The sequence below is a fragment of the Muscardinus avellanarius genome (assembly GCF_963383645.1).
Source record: "Muscardinus avellanarius genome assembly, chromosome: 9".
Lineage (NCBI taxonomy): Eukaryota > Metazoa > Chordata > Mammalia > Rodentia > Gliridae > Muscardinus > Muscardinus avellanarius.
In genome coordinates, this window is record NC_137795.1 from 78,849,235 (window position 1) to 78,867,483 (window position 18,249).

An 18,249-nucleotide genomic window follows, 5' to 3' on the forward strand; every position below is an offset into this window, starting at 1 on the left:
TTTGTAAAATCAAACAGTTTGGCTGGATTGTAACATTTATGTTCTTGTTGTTACTAATAACTTAGAATATTATGTAGACGATCGAATGCTATAGTTAAATGGGGGTTTGGAACCCAGAGTCTCAGACATACCTTTCCATGAATTTTGAGACATCCTGAAAACACTAGCCTTCTAGAGAGCAAGGTTTAAAACCACTGAGCTAGCCGCTTCCTAGAGATTCTTATCTTTAGATTCCATCATATGATCTGTTATTGGCACAGCTTTTTAAACAGATTTGCCTCACTTCAAAAAAATTTTTAAATTTTAGGTGGAATATATTGAAAACAGTATACATTTAGACTGTACTTGGTGCCCTCTCCCCATCCCTGCTTCCCCCTCCCCCTCCCAACAATGAGCATCCAGGTTAACCATGCTATATTCATACTTTTACACATATTTGGATGTAGCTCCTCCATTAATCAACCTCCGCCTTTTCCCTCTCCTATCCTTCCATTCAGTTTTCAGCCTTTTCCTAATAGAGACCCTGCCTTTGAATGGTAAATTGAGAAGACTAAATTTTTATATTTTTTGTTCCAGAACTGCCCTTATCCTTGCCCTCATTGATGAACCAACAATTTTAGTAAATATTCTTCTTCAGCAAGATGTTGACTTATCTCACAAAGATGTTTATGGATTCACAGCTGAGGAATATGCTTCTTTTAATGGCTTTACTATGTAAGTGATATTGTATGTCATTTCACAGTTATGTGGGTTTGATCTCAAGAAACAAAAAGAAGTATCCCAAGTGTAATAGGCTTAGCTGCAGGGGCAACCATCCAAAACTCTAGACCTATGAATCTAAAGATCCTTGATTTCCTCCATTTGTAGGGTTCAGTCAGTATGAGTACTTAGGCAGCTTGAGTCAACAAATTGAATTCCCACTGGTATGGGATTTGGAAGGATGCCAGGACAGGAATTCTGATACCATAATGTAGCCATTAGTAAAACATATAGGCAATCAAGCCATGCGTGGTGGCACAGGCTTGAAATCCCAGCATTTGGGAGGCTGAGATGGGAGGATCGCGGCTCGTGGACAGGCTCAGCTACTTAGTGAGGCCCTCCCCAACTTAGCGAGACCCTGTTTCAAAATAAAGAATAAAAAATAGGGCAAGGGGTATATCTCAGAGGTCAAATGCCCCTGGGTTCCATCCCTAGACCCACACACACCAAAAACAAAAACAAAAACAAAAATCAAAAAACAAAAACATATAGGCAGTCAAATTTGATAACAGATGATTAATTTACACAGACCCTTTCATTGTTTTTAGGTATTAGTAATGTAAGGATTTTATTTAGGTTTTGATTATTACTGTAAGTGTTTTACTAGCTAGCTTCAGTTTGATAAATATCCAGAATTTTTAAGTGTATTCTTATTATACCCAGAAGAAAAAAACATTTTATGAACATGCATTTTTTATTGTTTTTTGTGGTGCTGGGGATTGAACCCAGGGGCATTCTACTTCCGAGATACACCTCTAGCCCTACTTTTTATTTCTTTTTTTAAAACAGGGTCTCACTAAGTTGCAGAGGGCCTCACAAGTTGCTGAGGCTGGCTATGAACCCGAGAACCTCCTGTTTTAGCCTCCCAAGTAATCTCAATACACCACCATACCTTGCTCATTTTTTTAAGTTTTAAGTCAATGATAAAATATGATACAGTGTACATAAACTTTATAGCTAATAAATTTAAACAACATACACAGTATTTTCTTTATAATTTTATTTAAGGACAATTTTAAATTATGGATAAGTATTTTTCCTAGATTTTAGTGTATAGTTTTCTTTCACATAGTTTATTTACATTTTGGTAATACATTTTTACAATAAGTTCCATAAAAATTATAGATGGGAGGTTTTGAAATAATCATAAAAGCATTTTTTTCTTTCTTTTTTTTTTTGCAGGTCTGGGGAGGGAACCCAGGGGCATTCGACCTCCAAGATACAGCCCCGGCCCTATTTTTTATTCTTTATTTTGAAACTGGGTCTTACTGAGTTGCAGAGGGCCTCACTAAGTAGCTGAGGCTGTCTGGGAACCGCGATCCTCAGGTCCAGCCTCCCGAATGCTGGGATTACAAGTGTGCGCCACCTCCCTCGGCTTCTTAAAAACATTTCAATGTTTAGTTTTTAAGTCTTTTTTTGTGGTACTGGAGATTGAAGCCAGGGGCTTACTAGCTCTGTGCTATGCACCCAGCCCTATTTTTTAAATTTATTTATTTTGAAACACGGTTTCACTAAGTTGTGGAGGGTGTCACTAAGTAGCTGATTCCAGCTGTGAACCTGTGATCCTCTTGTCTCAGCCTACCAAGTACTGTGATTACAAGCATGCACCACTACACCTGGCTAGTTTTAAAGTCTTAATTGAACTTTAGATAACAAGAAATTAATATTCTATTACATGTGTGTGACATAATTGAAAACATTATTTTCTTTTTAATATTGGATATGATTACCATGTTTTATTTATTTATTTTTATTATTTTTTTTCTCTATTTTTTCATATTTATTTTTAATTGGTGCAATGTATTCATACATCATAGTGGGATACATACTTTTGTAGACATACATGCACACATTGCCCAGTCAGTCCCCACCCGATCCCCACCCCGTTCTCTCCCTATCCCCCCCTCCTATGCTTGACTTAGTAGTTGACATCTAGTATTATAGCAATTTATCCAAAATTAAAAATGATAATCTCACATAACAGTTTCATTTGTCTGATACCAAGCCTTTGATGACTTAAAGATAACATTTCAATATTTCTTTTTGCTTTCTTTCTTACCAGAGAATCTATTTTTTTCTATTTTTTAGGTGAAACTATCATATATTTATATATTTATTTTTCAGAAAAAAAATCTATCCTAATATGGAATATGGACTCTAGGTACCCACAACGATCTTGAAAAAGAACAAAGCTAGAAGATATATATTTTCTGATTTAAAACCATATAAAGCTACAATAATTGAAACAGTGTAGTACTATTCTAAAGGCAGATATATAAACCATTGGAGTTAAATAAAAGCCTAGACCTAAACTCTTCCCTATATTGTCAAGTTATTTTTGACAAGGTTTCCACGAACATTTGGTGGTAGAAATAATAATCTTTTAACTAAATATTGTTGAAAAATAATAATTACATGGAAAAGAATAAAATTGGACCCTTACCTAATCCCATATACAAATATTAACTCAAAATAAATAAAAGACCTAAATATAAATCTTAAGACTATAAACTTTTAGGAGAAAATCTGGGTCATAAAACCTCACAACATTGAAATTGGCAGTGATTTCTTGGTTATGATTTCAATGGCACAGGCAACAGAAGAGTATACAAACTCCCTAAAAATTAAAAAACATATTGTATATCCAAAGACAATGTAAACAGAGTTAACAGTTACTAATAGAATGGGATAAAATATTTCCAAATGCTATATCTGAAGGTATATTAATATTCCAACTAGAAATCCTAAAAATTAACAACAATAAAGGCAAACAATACCCTTTAGAGATAGGTAAAAGACTAACATAAATAATGAATCTCCACAGATAACCAATCTTAGTTGTCTGTTGGATGGAAAATCTTCTTTCTCTAGTTCTGGAGTGTGTTACCTATTTCTTCTTTGTAGTTAATCTCTTTGAGTATTTTCTCTAGTGCTGGTTTTGAAGACATAAATTCCTTCAGTTTCTGTTTGTCATGGAAGCTTCTTATTTCTCCATCTAATTTGATAGAAAGTTTTGCTGAGTAGGAAATTTTTGGATGGAAGTTGTTTTCTTTCAAAATTGGGAATATGTTACTCCAAGCCCTTCTGGCTCTCATAACTTGGTTTGGGAAGTCTGGAGTGATTCTAATTGGTTTGCCTCTGAATGTCACTTGGCCCTTTGCTTTTGTTGCCTTTAAGATTCTCTGCTTGGCTTCCACATTGGTCATTTTGACAATTATGTGGCGTGGGGATCCTCTTCTCCGATCCTGTCTAAAGGGAGTTCTATAAGTTTCCTGGACCTGTGTATCGATCTCTTGCTCTATGTCTGGAAAATTTTCTGCTATTACTTCTTTGAAGAGATTGTTGATCCCTTTGGTTTCACTTTCTTTTCCCTCCTCTATTCCAATTATTCTTAGGTTAGCTCTCTTAAAATGGGCCCATATTTCTTCAATATCAGATTCCTGCTGTCGGATATTTTTTCCTAGATTAGAAACTATGCGTTCATTTTTGGAATGATCATCTTCTAAGAGCGAGATTCTGTTCTCCATGTGTTCTAATCGGTTGTTTGTGCTTTGAATTGAGGCCTTTACTTCATTAATTGCATCCTTTATCTCTTTTTGGCTCTCTCTGAGTTCTTTTCGAAGCACCTCTATTATTTCTACAGTTATTTTCCTGATTTGATCTTCTAGAAATCTCTGATTTTCTGTTTTATCGGGTTCTGATGTTGTGGGGTTGTGAGCATTCATTGCTCCAGTATTATTCCTCTTTCCCATTATTTTGGAAGTTTGTGCCTTCTCTGGGTTCTTCCCTTGGGTCACTATGACTTCACTTAAGGTGTTCTGGATCTCGAGTCAGTAGTATCTCAGACCCCACTACTCCTTTACTGGGTTGTATCACAGAGTCTCCGACCCAGAGAGTCGATAGAGGCTGCTTTAGACTGTGTGGGGTGCCAGGTTGCACGTTCTCCTATGGTGTGATATCACTGCCACCGCCCTTCTCCCATTGGGTCAAGTCCCAGTGAGTACAGTACTGGGATTTCTCCGCTGTGGCCCGCAATTTGACTCACTGTTCTTGAGTACGCAGATGTAGCTGTAGTGAATTCGGTGCTGCTGCCGCTGGTGGCAATATGGCGCCGCTGCTACGCCCTCGGCTTTTGGGCTGGCGTTTTTTTTTCTTCTTGGTTTTGATTTCCACTCTGAATCCCTGCAGCGTGTGCTGAGCTCAGACACTGGGAGCTTTAGATGTCCTCTGCGCTGAGAAATCCGCCTGGCTGTTCCGCAGCGGCTCCCCTCGGCTTGCTGTGGCCGTCCTGTGAATTCGCCGATGCCGCCGGCAGTATGGCGCTGCTGCCGCGTCTGCTGCGTCCTTGGGCGTGAGGATCTCCTCTGTGGCTCTGTTCTCAGTCCGCTTTCTCTCTGGAGCCTGGTGATTTTTTTTGTTTCTCTGGTGATGTTGTTTTCTGGCTTTGAAAGGCGCTGATTTTGTGGTAATGGATATTTGTTGTTAGCGGGGCTCTTAAGCCCCACTTTTCTCGGTCGCCATCTTCCCGGAAGTCCTGATTACCATGTTTTAAACAAACTATCTATATGAAAAATTAAAGAGACAAATTACTGGTGAATATTCCTATTATAAAAAGGTTCTTCTTTTTTTTTTTTTTTGGTGGCACTGGGGTTCCTGGGAGCCCTTCTACCTCCGGGCTACAGTCCCAGACCTATTTTGTATATTTTTATTTGAAAACAGGGTCTCTTAAACCAGCGCGGCTGGCTTCGAACCTGTGCGATCCTCCTGTCTCCACCTCCCAAGTGCGGGGATTACAAGCGTGCGCCACCACGCCCGGCAAGATTCTTCATTTTTATAATAAAGATCACAAACTGATCATATTAAATATAAAAATATTCCCAGAACTTAAAAAACTGGGGATATATGAAACTAGGGGACAAATGTTTCTGGTCAGTAACATATCTATTGGTAAAAAATTAGTACTTACATATTTTAACTAATGTACTTACTTTTATAACTCTTATAAAGCCATTATTGAGTAGTTAGATGGACTTCTCAGTTTTTCTTTTTCTCTTTTTTGGGGGGGAGGGTACTGGGAATTGAAACTAGGAGTATTATACTTTCGAGTTATACCTCAGCCCTTATTTATTTATTTATTTATTTATTTATTTATTTATTTATTTAGAAACAGGGTCTTGTTAAGTTGCTGAGGGCCTTGCTCAGTTGCTGAGGCTGAACTCAAGTCTGCAATCTTCCTTTCTCAGACTCCCAAGTACTGTGATTACAGGAATGTGCTTCCAAGCACACATTGTATTGTCATAATTTTTCATTTTCCTTAAACGGTTCTTTGAAGGTTGATTTCTTATTTAAAAATAAGGCTGGGCATGGTCATACACACCTATAATCCTTGCAATTCTAGTACTTGGAAGGTTGAGGTAAGAGGATAAACATGGCTACGTCTGTGCCACTATAGTAGTCTAGTTTTAATTCATTTGGAAAGAAAGCTTAAAGAAATTAAAGTTTGGGATAGCTGGACCATATTTTGGTTCTGTCCCTAGACTTTCAAGGAACTTCTATACTGATCTCCATGGTAGTTGCACTAATTTACAATCCTATCATAAGTGTGTAAGTGTTCCTTTCTCCACACATCTTCACTAGCATTTGTTATTATTTGTATTCTTGATGATTGCCATTCTAACTGGAGTTAGATAAAATTTCAGAGCAGTTTTGATTTGAATTTTTCTAATTGCTAATGATATTGAACATTTTTATGTATTTGCTGCTATTTGCATGTTTTCTTTTTAAAGGTGATTACTTATTTCAATTGCTTACTTATTGATGGGATTATTTTTGTTTTTTGGAGTTATGTTTCTTGAGCTTGTTGTGTACTTTAGATATTAACCCTCTACCATAGGTGTAGTGAGCAAAGATTTTCTCCCATTCTTTAGGGTCTCATTTAGAGTCTCACATGCTTTTGAATTTTTTCTTTACTGTGTTGAAGCTTTTTGATTTGATTCAATCACATTTATTGATCTTTGATTTTATTTGCTGGGCTTTGGAATCTTATGGAGAAAATCTATAATCTATGCCAGTGCCCCTATGTTAGAAAATATATTTTCTTATTGTAATCTAAAAATTACTGGTCTAACTTCTTTGATCTATTTTGAGTTGACTGTCTGCAAACCACGATCCTCCGGTCTCAGCCTCCCGAATGCTGGGATTACAAGCTTGCACCACCATGCCCGGCTTCTTAAAAACATTTCGATGTTTTTAAGGGGATTTAGTTTCATCCCTCCGCATATGGATATTCAGTTTTCTTACTTCCATTTTTTGAAAAGACTTATCTTTTATCCAACGTACACATTTGATACCTTGTCAAAAATCAACTGTTTATAAGTGTGATAATTTGTTTATCTTTTGTTTCATTGATCTATGAGTCTGTCAGGTATTGTGATTCCTGCAGCATGGCTCTTATTAGCTAACAATTGCTTTAGCTATTCTGGGTCTTTTGTTCTTCTGTATGAATTTTGGTACTATTTTTTCTAATTCTGTGAAGAATGAAATTCTTATTTTGATAGTGATTGCTTGAATCTTCCGATCATTTTTGGAAGTATGCCATTTTGACAATATTTACTCTGCTTATCCAAGAACATGGACTGTCTCTTCATTTTATGATGTCTTGTTCAATTTCTTTCTTTAGCATTCTACAGTTTTTCTTATACAGCGCTTTTAACCTCTTTGGTTAGATTTAATCCTAAGTATTTTGTTATTGAGCCTACCGTGAATGGAATGTGTTTCCTGTTTTCTTTTACAGCGGTTTCATTATTGATGTACAGAAAAGCTGTTGATTTTTAAAGTTTATTTTGTTTCTGGCTACTTTGCTGAATTTATTTACTTGCTCTAGATGTCTTCTGGTTTGAGTGTTTTGGGTCTTCTAAGTATAGGATAATGTTATGTGCAAATAAATAATTTTACCTATTTTTCTATGGGTATCCCTTAAATTTTCTTCTTTTGCCTAATTGATTTGGCTAAAAGTTTAATTATTGTATTTAGGAGGAGTCATAATGGAAACCCTTATCTTATTTCTGATTTTAGATGAAATTCTTTTAGTCTTTCTCCATTCAGTATGATGTTGGCTTTAAGTTCGTCATATATTGCCTTTTTGATGTTAAGGTAAGATTCTCCTATTCTGAATTTTTTTAGTTTTTCTTATAATATACTTTTATTCATATATTATAATTTCACATCATAATGAAGTTCAGACTAATAGGAATATATATGCACAAACTCTTGATAAACTTTTTCATATCTTCCAATCACTCCAATCACTTCTTTCTTTCCTTGTATAAGATACTGAGCTTGGCATTGACAATGGGTGTTGAATTTTTTAAAATGCTTTTTATGAATCTATTAAGATGATCATGTAATTTTTAAAAACCCTGTTAATGTGATAAAGTACATTTATTGACTTGCATGTATTGAATCAAATTTGTATCCCTTAGGTTAAAGTATCCTTGTTGTGGTGTTCAATCTTTTTGGTGTTATTTTGAGTATGAATTGTTAACATTTTATTAAGAATTTTTGTACTTATGGTTATTAAGGATATTGTTTCTGTAATTTTCCTTCCTTAATGTGTCTTAATTTAGTTTTTATATCAAGGTATACTACCTTCATATGATGAGTTTGGGAGTATTCTTTCTTTTTCATAAATAATTTCAACAGCATCGATAATTGTTTTACTTTATTTATCAGGTAAAATGGCTGGGAATCCATCTGGTCCTCGGTTTGTTGGAAAGCTATTTATTACTGTTTCAATATTTTGCTTGTTAGTTTGTCTAGGTTTTTTTATATCCTCATTCAATTTGAGTAGGTTCTATGTGTCTAAAATTTTATCAGTTTCTTCTATGTTGTCAAATTCATTGGAATGTCAGTTTTCAAAATAGTTCCTAATGATTCACTGAATTTTGTAGCTGTCTATGATGACATCTCCTTTTTCATTTCCAGTTTTATTCATTTTGATCATATTTTCATTTGGATAGTTTGGAGAGTTTTTTTTTTTTTCAAATCTTGTTGATCTTTTAAGTAACCAACTTTTGGTATCTTGAGCTTTTGTAATTTTTTCTTACTTAGAAGTGAAGTAATTTTTAATTACTAAACAATTACTTTTAGGATGTGGAAAGTATTGCATTTAATTAAAGTTACACATGCCTCATATAAGCTTCAATCTTATTCCTTCTGTTTTTCTGTTTTTTTTTTCTACAATAGGAACTAATGTTTCTGTAATTGTGATTTTTATTGTGAGTAAATTTTTCCAGTATAGCATACTGAATCACATGTCCTTAGCTTTTTAGCATCATCTGTTAGCTCTTTTTCTTGGTATATAAGTTCTATTGCTTAGTAAAAGTAGAAGCATGAACATTATTTTTATGTAGTTTTTTAAAAATAAAACTCTCAAATGAAGAGAAATATTGTTTTTATTTAGAGTTAACCCTAACTCATACATCTCCTCTTTGCTTTCATTGAAATTCTGATACTATATCCCTTTTAATGAATGATTAGAATGGGCTCTTTTCAGGGTGGAGAAAAAGTATTTTTTACTGAATGTGTTTCAGTCTCTGACCAAATTAATGCCTTCCTTTTGTTGAGTTACTGTTAAGATTAAGTGCTTTGAGCTAAATTTCGTTTCCTAAATTTTATGGTATAACTCCTAACCTCAGTACTTCCTCCCTGATGTGACTGATTTTTGGAGATTGAATCATTAAAGAGATGATTAAGTTAAAATAAATCGAGTAGGGCACACCTTAAGAGGAAATTAGAAACATACAGAGAAACACCAGGGGTTCTTGTGTACAAGGATACTTTATGTAAATAGGGAGCAGGAACACATGTATCTATAAGGCTAGGAAAGGCCTGTAACAGATCATTGCCTTATAATCTTCAGAGGAAACCATCAGCACCACGATCTTAAAGTTTCAGCTGATGGGTTTGTGAGAAAATCAGTTCCTCTTTAAACTACCTACTTCGTTTGGCAAACAAATATACCGAATATCACATAAAGCCAAGTTTTTTTTTCTACTTTGTTGGTGGCTTTTCAAAATTAAATTTTAGATAGCAGGAAGAAAATAGGTGCCAGAGAATGAAAGAACGTGGAATAAAGGTGTTCTTTAGTAAAGCATGGGTGTAAGAATGCTTGAGGGAGTGTGTGACCTATGAGGGAAGGTTTTACTTGATAATGTCATATTATAAATTGAATGCTGGGATTTGTACATATTTTGTCTTTATGGATAGATATCATCAACTAGTTGCTAATTATGGAAAATAAAAGAAGTTTAAACAAACATCTTACTCTGAAGATACAACTCTGTACGACTCGTCATACAGAAGAGCTAGAAGAAGGTAAGACATGACTGAGCAAGAAGTAAATTTTTTATTCTTTTTTATTTAAGGAGGAAAAGTAGCTTTTTAAAGTAATATTTTAATTCTAAATTAAGATTTTCCTCTATTTTAAAATGTCAGGCGACTTTTTTATTGATTGTCTCTAGTTGTGCATGTATACAAAACTTTTTTTTTTTGGTGGTCCTGGGGTTCCTGGAAGCCCATCTACCTTTGGGCTACACTCCCAGACCTATTTTTATTTTTTTATTTTTTGGAAACAGGGTCTCTTAAGCCAGCGCGACTGGCTTCCAACCTGCGCGAGCCTCCTGTCTCTGCCTCCCAAACGCGGGGATTATAAGCGTGCATCACCACGCCTGGCCAAAAATTTTGATAGATGTAAAATGGCCATAAAATTTTAAATTTTATTATAAGGACATTTTAGATAAATATACTTGATAATATATAATATTTATATATGAAATAATTACATAAAATTTAAAATTGCATAGCATTATCTGTGAAGAATTGAATTCACTTACAACTGCTGAAACGTTTGTTGCTCGATTTTAAAAACATTTATAATTATTTAAGTATGTAGAACAGCTTTTTTGGTTCATATGTCTTAACTGATTATTTTTATTGCATGAAAGAACAGTCCTTTATAACTATGTTTTGCATATACTAGCAATCTACTCCTATCCTAAACTGAACTCACAGTGTTAAAGAGAAAATTAAAAAAAGGACATGGAAGAAGCATGGTGAAAATGGGAGATTATACAAATGCCACAATAATTCACAATAATTCTCTCACATCTATAGTGATGGTACTTACCACAGTGCTTAGTTCTATTGATTGTAGGTGGGTAAAGTTAAGAGGAATTTCTCTGAATTTCTCTTAGTATACACATTTAATTTTTTATACACCTTTAAAAATAAAATATCCACACATCTGTAAGAAATAAAGAATATCTATGATTTATACTTCATTTGAAGTATAAATGACAGAAAAAATATTTATTTTGATGTTTTCTGAAGGTAAATATTTAAAATTATTCACAATCACTTTACACTAGCAATACATAGTCCAGATTCTGGTGAAATGTTAATCTTTATATGTTTTAAACCATAATAAAATATCAGGTGAAGAAAATTACCAAAATGTAAAGGATGATAAACTTAAAAACTTGTATTTCTGTCAGATTCGAAGGGGACAACGTAATTATTTTTAAAATGACTGCAAAATTCAGAAGTATCAATATTAAATTATAATTGCATAGTAGCTCAGAAATATATTTAGGAGGAAAATATTTAGATATAATGATGACATTATTAATATTATTTGTTTTCTAGATGTGTAACTTCATTTCTACAAAACCTGTACTGCTTCCTCTAATTACAGAAGTCTATTTTGAAAGAGTGGTTAAGTGAACTATCATAAAGCATTTTAAAAACTATCCATTTACAAAGAAGTTTGTTAAATGAAGAGCAGTTACCTTGGAAGACATGAAGACATTTCAAAGGACTAACATCTATGTCATAAACCATTGGTTGAAAAGATGCAAATTGTATTCAGGATATAGATGGAGAAAATTTGTAGTCAGAATATCAAATGGGATGATTTTAAGAGGAAGCTGTGTGAGGCACGTAGAAGAATGTTTAAATAAAAATGTTAGCATTTCAGCTACACTATAGCTGAAAATCCTATGTGTAAATGGAAGTTGTCTTTTATTTACAAGTACGTTCACTGATAAAGCCTTTTTAATTTTTAGAAAAACTACAGTGATATATATTCAGAAGACTTGAGTATTACAGAAAATAAAAGTAAAGCATAATCTATAGACTCACCACCCAAATAAACCTTTGTTAATTTTGGGTACATTTATACAGCCATTAGTTTAGCTTTTTTTACCCTCAAAGGGAATTCACAATTTTACTTTTTGAATGTTGGTAATTATAATCTCACATCATAATATGGTTTAGAGTGATAAGACATGCATGTACATAGCACTTGGTGGGCTTTCTCCCAGTTCCCTCTCCACTCCTCCTCCCTTTATGACATACCGTGATTGACATTGGTCTTCTCACAAATGTTCGTGATGTCAATGGAAGTAATGCCTTCATTGACTGTCCCTCCCTGACTCTTTCCCTTAGACCACCTCCCTGACTCCACTGGGGTTTCTCCTTCAGTATCTAAAGTCCTTCTGGTATCCTGATTACTCCCTGGCTTCCTGGTATGAGAGAAACCATAGGATCCTTCACATTTTGTGAATGCCTTATCTCACTTAACATAATGTTCTCCAGGTCTCTCCATTTCCAGACAACGACACAATTTTGTTCTTCTTTATTGTAGAATTCCATTAAATGTTTATCCCATAATTTCATAATCAATTCATGTGTTAATGGTCACCTAGATTGGCTTCATAATTTGGCTATTGTGAATTATGCTAATATAAACATAGATATACATATATTACTATAATGTTCTGATTTAAGTCCCTTGGGAAAGATGCCCAGGAATACAATTTTATTTTATTTTACTTTACTTTTTATTTATTTATTTATTTTTGGTGGTTCTGGGGTTCTTGGAAGCCCTTCTACCTCTGGGCTACACTCCCAAACCTATTTTTTATATATTTTTTTATTTGGAAACAGGGTCTCTTAAGCCAGAGCGGCTGGCTTCGAACCTGAGCCATCCTCCTGTCTCCGCCTCCCAAGCACGGGGATTACAAGCGTGCGCCACCATGCCTGGCTATTTTTTAAAAATTATTTATTTATTTATTTTGGTGGTACTGGGCGTGGAACCCAGAGGCTTTCTGCCTCTGGACTATACTCCCAGACCTATTTTATATTTTATTTGGAAACAGGGTCTCACTAAGTTGCTGAGCACCGCACTAAGTAGCTGAGGCTGGCTTTAAACTGTGTGATCCTCCTGTCTCATCCTCCCAAGCATGGGGATTACAAGCGTGTGCTACCACACCCGGCCGGAATACAATTAGAAAAATACATTTTCTGCATTTTTCACTGTTTTACTGCCTCACTTACATGGGGTCTGCTTTCAGGACTATTCCATAGAAGATTCTTTCTTTAGCTGTTGTCTGAAAGCTTCTTCCCTTCAGATGGGACCTCAGTGGCTACTCTGTCATTCTATAACTTAACTGTAATACTGTCTGTTCCTTTCTTCTTTCCTTTTTAGCATGCATCTCTGTAATAGTTTGATCTTTCAATTTTCCTCCCACTTATAGACTACCTGGAATATAGTAGATATTCAGTTTACCAAACACATAATAACTGACAGGTCAGGCACTGTTCCAAGAGCTTTACGTGTCTAACTCATGTGATCTTCACAGTTTTGTTGAGGTAGGTACTATTTATACCATAATTTTAAATATGAGGGCATTGATAAACATTAGAGTTTAATGACTTGCTAAAGGTTACTACGCTAAGAATCTGAGAGCTGGATATAAACCCTTAAACATGGCCAGTCTGACACTAGAATTCATGTTATTAACCAGTATACCACATTATCTCTCTCTCATAAATGAACTAATATACCATCCTTATAAACACGATTTTAATGGCTCAGAAGAGAATTTTAGTATTATTTACAATTTAATTAAGCCATTCATTATTTTAGTGCTCGATGATAATGAAAAACTAGTGTGCAGGAAATCATCTGACAATTCCTGACATCAACACAATAAATATTTTTATTATGGTTTGAATGGGTGTTTCTGAACTGGGAGCAATTTTGCCTCTCCATACTCCATGGGACATTTGGCAATGTCTGGAGAGATTTTTGTTTGTAAAGTCTGAGAAGGAATACTGCTAAATATTCTAAAATACAGAGAAAAACTCTCACGACAAGTCATTTTCTGCCCCAATGTGTCAGCAGTGCTGAGATGGAAACCCTTAACTTGATTATATATCATATGCTTTGAAACAAAGAAAATATCTCATAATTTCTTCCCGCCTTGAATTCACAAATGGCTAATATGTTCTAGTTCTCTCCCACTATGTAAATGTATTGTATCTTTACCATTAGCAGAGCTAAAATGTCTAGAGCAAGTTAGGAAGGGTCAGGGATGATTTCCATCAAACAGAAAATTTTGACTGAGTTTGAAAGATACGGAAGTTTCTTAGGTCTTCCAATCAAACTTCGCTTAATCATAATAAAAATTTATAATAGAGTCAACCATAGAAACACCAATGAATCAGAAAAGAGAGGTTATTTATGGAAGTCACTGCCAGGTTAACATTGGTGGGGTAGAGATTTGAATAAGGTTCTGAAGACTTGATGGAATTTTATCAATGGATATCTAATAAAAAATTAGGTGAAATAAAGAATTGTGTATTTTATCTTTGAGCTTTTGTTGATTGTTCATTTGGGGAAAAATGTATTACAAATGGTATGTTGTAGTGCAAGTATAGTACAAAGACACTTGACTTGCGTTTAATTGCTTAGTTTGCTTCTACAAGACCATAGCACCTCTACACATATTTGACAAAGGGGCCAAACACAAATGGTAAACCACACACAGAAAAATGGAAATAAATTCTACTTTCTCATCCTGCACGAGAGTCAACTCAAAATGGATCAAAGGCTTGGAAATCAAACCAGAAACCTTGTAGTTTTTTGAAGAAGGCATAGTCTAACACTTGAACATATAGGCACAGGTAAGAACTTTTCAACAAGCCCCCTAAAACACAAGAAATTACAAGGAGGATCAGTACTTAGTATTGCATTAAACTGAAAAACTTCTGTGCAGCAAAGGGAACTATCAAGAACCTCAATAGAGAGCTGATAGAATGTGAGAATTTTTTGTTGTTATTTTTAAATCATATATTTGAATAGTATACATTAACTTCCAGCTATGAAAAGTTAGGTCATGAACCTTTTCTCCTTATTTTCATTTCTCTTCTGGCTTCATGGTTTTGTTGCTTCTATTATTATTTTGTTGGCATCTTAACCTTTCATATTTTACTCTGCAATTTAATCTCCTAATTACATAGTTTTTCATTTTGAGTAATAACTCTTTGGTTAGACTTCATGGTCAGAAAGCATAACTTGTGAGATGTCTTTATATCTGAGCAATAACTTGACAGATCACAACATCCTTAGTTTATACTTTTTTTTCCTTCGGGATTTTGCTTTATTGGTGTCTAACATTGGGTTTCGTTGTAGTCTAAGGCAAGCCTGGTCACTCCCTTTCTCCTAGTTGACTTTTTTTTTTGTTGTTGTTGTTAATCTCAGTGGCTGCAGTATTTTTTTAAAATCCTTGACTTTCAATAACTTCAGAAGTACCTGAAAATAATTGTTCTTTATTAATGATTTTTAAACATTGTGGTCTCAAGACCTCTTAATACTCTTAAAAATTAAAAGACAAGTGGTTTTGCCTGAAGTTACTTTAAGAGATTTCTAAAATGAAGTTTATATCTATCAATATTTACTGTATTAGAAATTAAAATTTTAAAAATTGTGTGAAACCAAAATCCACAACTACACATTCCATTAGCTATCATAAAATATCTTGTGAGATGAGATAAATTAGGCCAAATAACATCTAGTTATAGTAGTTTCAACCTTAAAGACCTCCATGAATGCCATTATATATTAATTTTATGAGTTGAATATATGCTGTTTCAATCCTCAGATTCAGCTCTTCTATAAATTGCCTGGATTTTTTCTGCACTTATCTTTTGAGTTTTTTATATTAGTCCTCTTCTCTGTACTTTTAAAATCTTTTTTCTTTTCTTTTCTGCATTCCTAATGATTATACCATTGATTTCAATTGATTCAATTTTCTGGAATATCTATTCTACATCTTATTATTTCTAATTTATATCAATTTTATAATGATATGTTTTTGGTCTTTGGTTGGCTTACCTAATTCATTTACCTTTAATTCCCTTAATTCTGAGTTCTACATTCCTGATTTTGAGCAATTTATTTTTTGGATACTTGATCTTACAAGCTCACACTATAGTATGATCAACTTGAGCAGTAGTTATTTTCCTTTCAAACTGTATTCATGCTAATTATACTTTTGCATGCTAGCTAAATTTCTTCTTTAGTTTTTTATTATCCCCCATTTTGGGGGGGAGGTTTATAATGTGAGTCTGCATTTGCCACATTATTTCTTTACACTTTGCTTATCTTTATTTTTTATTTTTATTTTATTTTTTTTACAGTACTGGAGATGGAACCCAGGGGAATTCTACCTCTGAGCTACACCCTCAGCCCTATTTTTTATTCTTATTTTGAAACAGGGTTTCAATGAGTTGCAAAGAGCTTCACTAAGTAGCTGAGACTGTTCCTGAAGAGACATCCTCCTGTCTCACCTCCCAAATGCTGGGGTTAAATATGTGTGCCACCACACCCAGCTGACTTTGCTTAAGAATTTTTACTTAATTTTTTTTTTTTTTTTTTTTTTTTTTTTTTTTTTTTTGTGGTGCTGGGGGTGGAACCCAGAGGCTTTCTACCTCCGGGCTATACTCCCAGCTTTTTTATATTTTATTTAGAAACAGGGTCTCACTAAGTTGCTGAAAGCCTCACTAAGTAGCTGAGGCTGGCTTCGAACCCGTGCAATCCTCCTGTTTCAGCCTCCCAAGCGCGGGGATTACAAGCGTGTGCCACCACGCCCGCTACTTAAGTTTTTTTTTTTTTTTAAGAATTTTTAATTTAAGAATTTTTGCTTAAGAATTTTTACTTAGCTCATTTGTTTGCTCTCTTGATTTTGTAGCAAGTTTGTTGTGTTTAGTACTGCCTAAGATTAGTTATTAGTATTACATACAATTTGTTTACTTGGATACAAACAACATATTAAAATGTTTGTTTGCTTTTGAAGACTAGAGTTTTAAAAAGTGTAAAATTTAAGAATTTTCTTATAAAAATGATTGGAATGGGTAACAGGAAGAACTCTAGATGAAGAAGGAGACTCTATAGGTGAGCAAATAAGGTAACCGAACTTAGGGGACTGGAGGGTGGTAAGAGTGAAACTCTAAAGCACATGATGTACTTAAACAAACACATCAAAGTCAATCACTAAGCCAAGCATGGGAAGGAGGGAGGGGGAGGGAATGGGACGGGAATTGGGTAAGGGCTAATTGGGTGATGTGTGCATGATGTCTCCAGCATCTTTTGTCCCATCAAGATGTATGACTACAATGCATCAATAAAAAAATAAAAAAAGAAATGATTGCAGTCTTTTTGGCAGGTTTTGTTTACAGTCTAGCTAAAAATATAGTAAATTTAAGTGATGGTATGTGTCTTCTTGTCATGTCAAGTTGTAGCTATATATTGTTTTTTCTAAGCAATAAAATGTTTAAGTATTTCAGGTAAATAAAATACTTTTAAGCAACAGTTCTTTTAAATTAACTTATAAAATAACTGCCCTTATATCTTTATGACATTAATAAACATACTACAGTTAAGATATTATTTTAGTGTGTTAGAGAACCATAGCAAATCTTTACAAAGATGAAGTGTTCAAAACTTAATACAAATGTTAATTTAATCAGGTCAGGCAAAATCAGACATTTTTTAAAATAAGTTGTAATATTTCTGCACTGAAGTTAATGAATAATAAATACAGCTAGAAGCCAATGTATTTTTATCACTTGGAACAATATCTTGAACTCTATCTTGCATTTTGTGCTAGTCCAGATAACAAGTTAGCAGTATTTTAGTGCTGTGCTTCTATTCAAATAAAGACACTGATTAAAATTAAGCCCCTAGAAGCATATGATGGTATATATGATCCACAATAATTTTTATTGGGTTGCAACTATAACCATTGTAAAATAATTAGGAAACTTTCTTCTAAAAAAATGCCTAAAATCTAAACAGTGTCATTGAGAAGAGATTTTTAGGGTTTATAAATCTGGCTTAGATTTTACTTCTTTTCCCCCTACATATGTTAACATTTTTGAACCTAGAAATTTTACAAGATGAAAAGAATTTCTACTTTCATTTGGCACCTCAGGACATCTCACTGTACTTTTTTTTTTTTAAACATAATGCTTACCATTTTGATATAACACTTCAGAACTAATTCTGAGAACTCCAACTTCTACAAATCCCCAGAAAATCCAGTTTTAGAAATATGAACGCTTTCTTTTGAATCAGTAGCATCTCAA

At 34.1% G+C, this 18,249-nt stretch overlaps 1 protein-coding gene across 1 annotated transcript in view; it reads left to right on the top strand.

Annotated features, from left to right (window-relative positions):
* ANKRD7 (ankyrin repeat domain 7) overlaps positions 1-18,249 on the top strand; it is a gene marked incomplete at both ends in the record, with an annotated part of 119,283 nt that overhangs the window by 13,224 nt on the left and 87,810 nt on the right. The window contains 3 exon segments of the mRNA XM_080701213.1: positions 577-714; positions 10,027-10,057; positions 10,061-10,134. Coding sequence (XP_080557339.1) covers positions 577-714; positions 10,027-10,057; positions 10,061-10,134 — 243 coding nt within the window.